At 46.0% G+C, this 10,580-nt stretch overlaps 2 protein-coding genes across 4 annotated transcripts in view; both read left to right on the top strand.

Annotated features, from left to right (window-relative positions):
- The window catches only part of LOC109749075 (pentatricopeptide repeat-containing protein At2g41720), a 130,808-nt gene extending 121,331 nt beyond the window's left edge, over window positions 1-9,477 (top strand). For all 3 annotated transcript variants that reach the window (XR_012202460.1, XR_012202459.1, XM_073508472.1), the window contains exon 10: window positions 8,974-9,477. Coding sequence is in view for 1 of the 3 variants with exons in the window: in XM_073508472.1 (XP_073364573.1) it covers window positions 8,974-9,095 (122 nt within the window). In the remaining 2 variants the exon portion in view is untranslated. The remainder of the gene's footprint in view (window positions 1-8,973) is intronic.
- Window positions 1-9,477, top strand: part of LOC141041643 (uncharacterized) — a 114,938-nt gene extending 105,461 nt beyond the window's left edge. Inside the window, exon 2 of the mRNA XM_073508474.1 lies at window positions 8,886-9,477. The gene's annotated coding sequence lies outside the window, so the exon portion shown is untranslated. The remainder of the gene's footprint in view (window positions 1-8,885) is intronic.
- Window positions 9,478-10,580: the final 1,103 nt, after the last annotated feature.

Raw genomic sequence — 10,580 nt, forward strand, 5'->3', positions numbered from 1 at the left:
AACCACCATGGTCACAAGCATGGAAATGGCAATGGCAATGGCAATGGAGGGAATGGCAACCAGCACCATTTCAACTCTTCTACACCAATGAAGAAAGATCTGAGTCACATCACTTGCTTCAAATGCAAGAAGACAGGGCACTACTCCAATGAGTGTCCCGAGCAGCAGAATGGGAATGGAAATGGGAATTCTGGAGGCAAGAAGCCTAATCCTTTCACTAAGGGGCATGTGAATCATGTCAATGTGGAGGAGGTCTATGAGCAGCCTGACGCAGTGATTGGTAAGTTCTTGGTTAATTCATTTCCAGCACTCATTCTTTTTGACACTGGTGCATCGCATTCATTCATATCAATGGGATTCGTGGATAAACATAAGTTGCCTACCATAGCTCTTAAGTCACCCATTCTAGCGAGTTCCCAAGGAGCCGAGTCTATGGCTAGTCAGGGATGTTTCCAGTTGCCTTTGGACATAGGGGGGCATGTTTTTCCCACAGACATGATCATACTAGAGTCGCAAGGGTTGGATGTAATCCTAGGGATGGATTGGATGTCCAAGTATGAGGGGAACATTGATTGTGCTAGTAGATCAATTTTTCTCACCACCCCAGAGAAGAAGAGGATCAAGTATGTATCTAGGCTTAAGCCTAAGAGGACTCAGGTGAACTCTCTTACGGGAGTTGTCCAGGAAGAAGTACCAGTGGTGAAGGATTATCCCGATGTATTTCCGGAGGAGTTACCGGGTATGCCGCCAGATCGGGAGATTGAGTTTTTGATTGAGTTGCTGCCAGGTACAGGACCTATCTCCAAGAGGCCGTATCGGATGCCCGCTAATGATTTGGAGGAAGTCAAGAAACAGATTAAGGAGTTGCTAGAGAAAGGGTATATTCGCCCGAGTTCATCACCTTGGGGAGCCCCAGTACTCTTAGTGGAGAAGAAGGATGGAACCTTGAGGATGTGTGTGGATTACCGCTCTTTGAACGAGGTGACCATCAAGAACAAGTATCCCCTACCGATGATCAATGACTTGTTTGACCAGCTAGAAGGAGCTAGTGTTTTCTCCAAGATCGATCTTCGATCGGGTTATCACCAATTGAAGATCCGTGAGAAGGATATACCCAAGATCGCTTTTACCACAAGGTATGGGCTTTATGAGTATACAGTCATGTCCTTTGGTTTGACTAATGTTCCTGCTTATTTTATGAGCATGATGAACAAGGTGTTCATGGAGTTCTTGGATAAGTTCGTTGTGGTATTCATTGATGACATATTGGTTTTATCCAAGAATGAGGAGGAACACGCTGAACATCTGCGCTTAGTTTTGGAGAAGCTCAGACAACATCAACTTTATGCCAAGTTCAGCAAGTGTGAGTTTTGGCTCAAGGAAGTCGGATTCCTTGGACATGTAGTGTCAGGTGAAGGGATTGCAGTGGACCCTACCAAGGTAGAGTCAGTCATAGAATGGAATGCACCCACCACAGTTGGCGAGATTCGTAGTTTCCTTGGACTTGCTGGATATTACCGGAGATTTATTGAAATTTCTCCAAGATTGCAAGGCCCATGACAGCGTTGTTGAAGAAGGACACCAAGTTCGTTTGGACTGAAGAGTGTGAAGCCAGCTTTCAAGAGTTGAAGAAGCGTTTGGTCACAGCCGCAGTGCTAATCCTGCCTGACGTGCACAAGGACTTTCAGGTGTATTGTGATGCTTCACGTCTGGGACTTGGAGGTGTTCTTATGCAAGAGGGAAAGGTTGTAGCTTATGCTTCACGACAGCTTCGACCTCATGAGTTGAACTATGCCACGCATGATTTGGAGTTGGCAGCCGTAGTGCATGCGCTCAAGACATGGAGACACTATCTTATTGGGAATCGTTGTGATGTTTACACGGATCACAAGAGTTTGAAGTACATTTTCACGCAGAAGGAGTTGAATCTCAGGCAAAGGGGATGGTTGGAACTTATAAAGGATTATGACATGAGTTTGCATTATCATCCAGGAAAAGCCAATGTTGTGGCGGATGCTTTGAGCCGTAAGAGTTATGTTAATACCCTTACAGCAGGAGGTTTACCTCAGGAGTTATGTGATGAGCTTAGAGACCTTCAGTTGGAAATAGTTCCAAGAGGTTATGTTGCTGCACTCGAGGTACAATCCACCTTGTTGGGAGGAATCAGAGAGGCCCATAAGTTGGACCAAGGTATTGCTGAGATAAAGGAAATGATGAGCAAAGGGAAAGCAGAAGGATTCCGTGAGTATGAAAATGGAATCATATGGTTTGAGCAACGGATTTGCGTACCCAATGACCCAGAGATCAGGAAGTTGATTCTTCAGGAGGCTCATGACTCACCATATTCGATACACCCAGGCAACACCAAGATGTACTTGGACTTGAAGGAAAGTTTTTGGTGGGCCGGTATGAAGAGAGAGATTGCCGAGTATGTGGCAATATGTGATGTATGTGAGAGAGTAAAGGCGGAGCATCAGAAACCAGCAGGTTTACTTCAGCCGTTGCCGATACCTGATTGGAAATGGGATATACTTGGTATGGACTTTATCACGGGGTTACCCAGGACCCGTTCAGGTTATGATTCCATTTGGGTGATAGTGGATCGTTTGACCAAGGTTGCTCACTTCATTCCAGTGAAGACCACCTATACAAGTGCTAAGCTGGCAAAGATATATATGACCAGGATCGTATGTCTACATGGAGTTCCGAGGAGCATCGTATCAGATAGAGGAACACAGTTTACCTCAAAGTTTTGGAATCAGTTGCATGAAACTTTGGGTACCAGGCTAGAGTTCAGTACAGCCTTCCATCCACAGACTGATGGGCAGACAGAGAGAGTCAATCAGATTCTGGAGGACATGCTGAGAGCTTGTGCGCTAGACTATGGGTCTAGTTGGGATGATAACTTACCCTACGCAAAGTTCTCGTACAACAACAGCTACCAAGCCAGTTTGCAGATGGCCCCTTTCGAGGCATTGTATGGCAGGAAATGCAGGACACCTTTGATGTGGGATGGAGTTGGAGATCGCAAATTGTTTGGACCTGATTTGATTAGGGATTCTGAGGAGAAGGTCAAGTTGATTCATGACAGACTTAAGATAGCTCAGTCAAGGCAGAAAAGTTATGCCGATGCTAAACGCAATGAAGTGATCTATGAAGTGGGAGATAGAGCATATCTTCGAGTGTCTCCACTTCGAGGTATTAAGAGATTTGGAGTCAAAGGAAAGTTAGCACCACGGTTTGTGGGACCATACAGAGTTCTGGAACGTAAAGGAGAGGTTGCATACCAGCTGGAATTACCAGAGGCTTTGTAGGGAGTTCATGATGTGTTTCATGTTTCCCAGCTGAAGAAGTGTCATGCAGAGATGCCGGACATTCCTTTGAGAGATACAGTGGCACTGGAGGCAATTCAGTTGGAGAATGATCTGACTTATGAGGAGAAACCTATTAAGATTCTTGAGACTGCAGAGAGAATCACTCGTACCAAGATCATCAAGTTCTGCAAGGTTCAGTGGAGTCACCACACCGAGGAGGAAGCTACTTGGGAACGAGGGGAAGATCTTAGACAGGATCATCCACACCTTTTTGCTGGCCAACCCGAATCTCGAGGACGAGATTCATCTTAAGGGGGGGTAGGTTTGTAACATCCCAATTTTTATTAAATTTGGATGTTAATAGAACCATTCAATGCATATCATATTTCTTTGCATTTTGGAGTTTTTGAAATATTCAAATAATATTTTTCCACTCGAGAAAAACAAATGAGAGGGGATAAGATGACTTCCTCAAATTTATAAAAGAGTGGGAAATTTTATTTTGAATATTATTTGAAGTTTATTGGTATTTATTTTATTTGCAAAAAGTGCATTAATTGCATTAGGAAAATATTTTCAAAATGTTATGTGCTTAAGTTAATGTTCATTAGGTTCTAAATATTGTATAGTTATTTTAGAAATTATTGTGGTGTTTTTATTAATTCATTTGAATTATTTAGGGCCACTTTAGTGTTCAGTTTAAAAAAACACGCACGCACGCACGCACTCACCCGCTTGGACCGAAACCAGTTCGGCCCAGGGACGCACGCGCCCAGCCAGCCCACCGGCCATTTTCGGCCCAAGGCCGCCCGTGCGCCCGAAGCCTCCCGCCCGGTCGACCGCCCCGTGCTCGCCCTCGCTCGCCTCCTCTCGCTGCCGCTGCCAGGCGGGCCCCGCACGTCAGCCCGTCCCCAACCTCCCGCACCGCGCGGGATAAACATCTGCGCCTCGCCGCCTGCAACCGCCGGCCGCCTCGCGCTCGGATAATGCTTATCCGTCGACCCCAAGCCCTCGCCTATAAAAGCCCCTCGACCCCCTCTTCCACCCTCGCCATCCCGCTTCTTCCCACGCCGCTCACAGCCGCCGCGCTGCTCGTTCGCATCTCGCCGGAGCCGCGTAACTCGCCGGAGCATTTCGTCGCCCGTAGACCACTCCGACCCTCCTTTTTCTGTATTTTTTTCTTAGCTCGCCGAGGCGCATCCGTTTGACATAAATTTTGCCCCCTAGGTCCCGTCGGAGCCGCCGCACCGTCGACGCCAGAGCCGCCGGAGCACCGAAGGCCGCCGTCTTCACCCTGCCTCGTCCGGACACCATCGACGCACGCCACCACCACCATCCGGACGCCCACGCCGCGCCGCACCTCCCCGTCTTCTTCCTCAACGCCAAGGACCGCCGTAGCCGCTGCCCCGCCACCGCCCGACGCCGCGCCGCCGTCCTCTGCTCGTCGCCGACGTCGCCAGCCGCTGTAAGCCGCCGCCCCGCTCCCGCCCGTTAGATCGATCACCGACGGCCCAGATTAGATTCGGTTCGTTTTTTATTTTAGGAAGAGGTACGCGGTTAACCGCGGTTCCCTTAGACCGTGCGGTTTTATTTAAACCGAGCGTCGGTTTTTCTTTAGTTAGCCATCGTCGCTGTTTTTTTTCTATTTAGCGGCCGTTCGCCGTATAGCCTCCGCAGCGGACGCTGCTCGGCCAGCCAGGAGCCGCCACGTGGCCAGGGACTTGGTTGCGATAGTTTTCTTCTCTGTTTAGTCCATGTAATTAGCAGATTAGTCCCTGAACTTCGAGTAGCCACAACTTTTTAATCGTAGATACAAACTCGATGAAACCAGCGGAAAATTCTTCGTCATGTTTAGGTCTATCCAGTGGTATCCTTTTTGTAAAATTTTGTCTGATTCAAATTTTAATTTATTCAGATACGAATTCTAAGTTCAAATGACCATATCTCCCAAACCGAAGCTCCGATTAAGTTGATTCTTTTTGCACTTTGTCACCGTAGCCAAACCCTATCACCTGGACCTTTGTCACAATAATTTTCACACACTAGAATCTGTCCATTAATATTTTTACTTGTATGCATAGTATGCACTATAGTTCACATCACTTCTTGAACCATAGGCCCATGTGGTTTTGCACTTAGAATATTTTTGTGCTAGTTAAGTGTGTTGTTTGTTCATTTGGTTTTTCCGAGACTTTTTGCTTTGCATGTCTTCTTGGTTCTCTGAAATGTTTGCTTATGTTTGTTTATCTTCTTTGCGATAGATTGCCCGGAGTGCGAAGCAGAATATTATCAGTCTTTAGAATTCAACCAGCAATACCAAGGCAAGTTAACATTTGACCATTCCCCCAATTACCTATGTTTATATTATGCACTTAGTCCTTTTGTGGCAGGATTGCATCGTAGGATTTATTGTTGCCAGATGGCTATGCCGTTACCTAGTAGTTCATTTGAGGTAGGTCTGATCTATACATCCTTGTCACCATCGTGTAAGTTTATTTTTGCCTCGCTAAATGTAGACGTGGTTTGGGAAGTGTTCATGCCGAGCCTTGAGTGACAAAGTAGTAACCAGGACCAAGACTTGTAAATGAACTACCTGGGCGGTATTTGGTTTGAATGGTGGTGAAGTACAGTGGGAGCATGCATGGTTAGTCCATGGTGGTGCACCACTAGTGGTCGGCCGCCCAGGCTCAAAGAGATCAATCGTATTCTCATGTCTAGAAGCTTACATGTGCAGCCACAAGCCAATATGGGCTCTGGCTTAGTTGAGTAGTTAGTGTGACCCCTTCCGGGATGGGCTAGGAGATGTAGAATGAGTAGGTGTACCGGCCTATCCGTGGGTTAAGGGGAAATACTTTCGAAAGACTATGTCTTGGTCATCCTGTTCTCAAACACCAGGCAGTGCGAGAATTTCAATGGAGGTGATCGAGTCTTGTGGGGAAAAGTGCGCAAACCTCTGCAGAGTGTTAAAACCTAATCGATTAGCCGTGTCCCCGGTTACGGACAACTTGAGCATCTAGTAGTGAAAATGCCGGGAGATCTCCTCACCTTTAATTAAACATTTTAAATGAAACTTGGGATTGGATTGAGTTGGGTTTGCCAACTCATCCTATGCTATACTATAGTGATAGAATAATATATTTTATTCTAGGGAAAAACTAGCTTTATGCAAAAAACTAAACTTAGAGCTTTCCACCAGCCAAATTGCATGTACAAGTAGGTTCTTTACACTTATGATGTGACTTGCCAGTACATTCAATGTACTGACCTATATGGCTGCAACTTATCACGTTGCAGATATATCCGACGAGGATTAAGGTGCGATAGGTCGATGTTCTACACTCAACCTTGCTCGTGGAGTTGGACTCATTTACTACTTTGCTTCTGCAGTATTTGTTTATTGGCTCTATGCTCTATTTTGTAATAAATGTATGGCTCCTGGACTATCGATGTAATAAAGAGATGTGTGTTATTTCTATTATTTCATCGAGTACTGTGTGTGCTAGCAAGTCGATCCAGGGACTAGCACGGTAAGCACAGAGACTTCGACTCTTACCGAGTCGGGTCGCTACAATAACAAAATTCATTTGGTGGACCAACTAAATACAAAACAGTGGATAAATAAATAAGACATAACAAAAACAAAAGGAAAAAGATTAAACGGAAAGAAGCAACTATGCACTTAGGCCCATTGGAATAGTACACAACCCAGTCCACCAGCGCCCCTCCTTCAACCTCTGTTCATCAGGGGCACGCTGGCCGTCATGCGCCAGTCCACACCGCGGATGTCACTGCGTCGATCATCCTGCGGATCCCCGAGATGTATAAGACCCTCCCCGACACGGTGGACAACCCTAGCATCCACATCTCTCTCCCCTTCCCTCGCTCTCTCCCTCACAGTACCCCACCGCGCTACAGCCGCCATGGCCATCACCGACGTCGCGGCCACTGACCACCCAGGCGCATGAAAAAGATGTTCAGAAGCTGCGCCATGGACATATCCTTCCACTAGGCACATTATTTCGTGCGGGCAGCCACCGTGTGCTTGCCATCATCGATCTTCTTCATCGATGGCCGCCACTACCACCGCCATGGATCCGCGCCCCCGGACTTCCCCAGCCCACTTGAGCATGTCCCTGACGCTCCTCTCATTGAGCCGCGCCAATTCCCCTTATTTCACCCTTCGATTTGTCGCCGCCCCCATGCTCGCCCGTGTCCGCGCTGGAGCTCCAGCTGCTCCTGTCACGTGTGCCTACTTCTAGGATGCGCCCGGTCGGCCTCACGCACGCGCCCACGAAGCGACACGCCTGCTACTACCTCCAGCACCACTTCTGCTGCTAATGATTGCTAGGTGCTGCTGCTTTGTTGTCGCCACTGCTTACTGTTGCTGCGGCTTCCTACTGCCGCTGCCGCCCGCGGCTAGGCTCAACGCCGTCTGCCACTGCTCGCCTGTCATCGGCTGCGCTGATCGTGCCCATTGCTTTGCTTCCCCCCACGCACCACCGCCCCTGGCCGTGGCCAAGGCCATGGCCGAGCCCTCTCTGTGCGCGTGTGCACAACCAGAGGGGCTGGCTTGTGCCCCTGGCCAGTGGGGTCGGCCCTGTATAACTTATTAGGCCAATCTAATTATCTGTTTAGTTTAATTAATAGACTATGATATGTGGGTCCTGTTGGAAATTAATCTGAATAACTAAATCAATTAAATAATCAGTCTATGACATGTGTGGCCCCTGGACAGTTTGACTAGTCAACTGCTGACTAAGCAGTCAACTAGACCTGTCTGTCAGCCTCACGCAGCTCCTGGCTAGGTACACTTCTAGGTGCATCTAGCAATTTAGCTATTTAATATTTTGAATTAGTTTAAACTCAGAAAATCAATACAACTTTGGAAATTCATAGAACATAAACCGCAACTTAGATGAAAATGATTTGTATATGAAAGTTGCTCAGAAAAATATAATGAATCCGAATATGACATCCACATACCTGCCGCACCCCTCTAACATAATGAAAATCGACATTTTGCCCCTAGATCAATATACCGAAAAATACTTGGAGCTGGGAAATATTACCAAATGTTTTCCCTCTTATTTTAAAATGCTTAGAATTGCATTAGGTCACATCAAAACCACATTTTGCAATGGCATGCATTGTGTTGCATCTGATTGCTCCATTATTTATCAGTTTCCCCTCTCACCTATTCTTTGGGTAGACCCTGAAACTGCCGGTGAGCCCCAGTATGACTACGTCGACGACGACCCTTCCTTCTCAACAGAGCTTCCAGGCAAGCAAAACCCCCTTGATCATCCATATGTCACCCATTCTTTCTCTCATATTCTTGCACTAGATTTTGCTACTGTTGTTTGTTCTGGTAGCTCCTATTATGATGCATAGCCTGTTTTTGATAACCTACTATTAATACTTTATTTGTTATCCTATATGCTTAGAATAAATAATTTGGTATACCATCAGTGACCTGATGAGGACATCAATACCATTGTTACACCCACAACCCCTCCTGCTATAAATACTGGACCAATTACTAGAGCTCGCGCACGCTAATTAAATTACCAGGTACTTTCGTTTCTTGGTAATGATTCTAATGTTCATGAGAATATGATGATGCCTAAATTGGATACATTTGTCTTGCTTACAAATGAAGGGCCTAGCTTGGACAAGAAGGATGAACATTGGAGCAAGATCAAGCATGGAGATGATGGTGTGCGCAAGGGTAACAAGAATGGAGTTACAAGTAATGATTTCGGGACTTTGAAGCCACCATAATGAGTGCATGAAGCCTTGGACGAAATATACAAGATGTCACGTCATAAATTTAGTCCAGAAGCTATTATAGGTGCCGCGTCACCTTATTATTGGGCCAGGCCCATGTAATTTTGAAATACTTGAGTATAGGCTATTTTTAGAGTCCGTTTGTGTGGGGAAACAAGAGTTAGGGTCGGTGTCAGACCCCTTCTCCAAGGGCCACAAAATTCCCCCCTCTTCCTCCATATATACAGCCCCTAGGGCACCGTTTAGACTTTGGGTTTTGTTTAGATTAAAGTTCGTCATAGCTGCAGCTTCGCGTACTTTGTTTATGTTCAACGACCAGACCAAGACGTCACAGAACCCCACCTTGATCAATAGAGATTTTATCTTATATTCGCAATATCCAGATTGCAATCTTAGTTTCTTTCTTGTTCTTCATTTGCTTGTAGGAAATAGACCTTCGTGGTTAGGTTGATCGTGCTCCGGCATGGTCAATAACCTCTCGGAGTTGGTTTAGCGATTGCTAAGGCACGACATCCTCGCACGTTCATAGTCGGATCGTCAAAGTCTACTCCTCCAAAATGATAATCACCTTCTCATCGAAAGACGGGATACCTTTGCCTCTATCAAGTGGTATCAGATTTCCAGGTTGCTCGGTGAGATTTTGTAGTTTTTCATAGTTTAGATCGAGTCTGTTCTTCATACCTACAGTCCATGAAAAAGCCAAAAAAATAGGGTTAGTTCATCATATCCGAACCAATCTGGGCCTTTGCCTAATATTTTTAGGGTTTTTGCTTTGTTGAATTTGCGGTTGCATCATCATGTCGAGTGCTGGTCTTGGTGTCTAGTCTTTTAGAGTTTTGAGTTCTGGTCACTAGTTGCCATGTTGCCGCCACACCATCATCATCGGCCCTGCCATATAGCACCACCGCGTATCCGCCAGCTCTATGAGTCCATATACCACCACCGATCCGAGTTCATATACCACCATCGATCCGAGTCCATATACCACCATGGATCTGAGTACATATACCACCACCAATTAAGTCCATATACCACCACCGATCCGAGTTCTATTCATATTAGATTTGTTTTCAAGATCCATCTATTTTCTGATTTGTGTTTCCTTGCCTGAGTAGGTTTCGGAAAAAAATGTCTGGAGACCCCCGGGCAGTTTTTAGGCCAAAATTTCAGCAGGTGAAAATATTTTTTCCATATCATGTTTTTAGGGGTTTCTGAGTCTTTTGAGACACGTGCCATCATACTAATTTTTAATCGCACTTTTTGGTCATCGCTGCCTTGATTTCTGAAAAAATAGTCAAAAAAATTTCGTGCTAATCCTGCTATTTTGACTTGGGAAGAGTTTTGAGACACTCGCCATTATAGTGATTTTCAGCAAAGAAAGGAGCGCAAAAAAAGAGCGAAAAAAATTCAGAGTGTGCTTTTCCTTTGTTTTCGTGCAGTGCCGTGATTTTGTTAGTGTTCTAGGCTCGCGTCTCTAGC

The sequence above is a fragment of the Aegilops tauschii genome, chromosome 2, assembly GCF_002575655.3.
Source record: "Aegilops tauschii subsp. strangulata cultivar AL8/78 chromosome 2, Aet v6.0, whole genome shotgun sequence".
NCBI classification, from domain to species: domain Eukaryota; kingdom Viridiplantae; phylum Streptophyta; class Magnoliopsida; order Poales; family Poaceae; genus Aegilops; species Aegilops tauschii.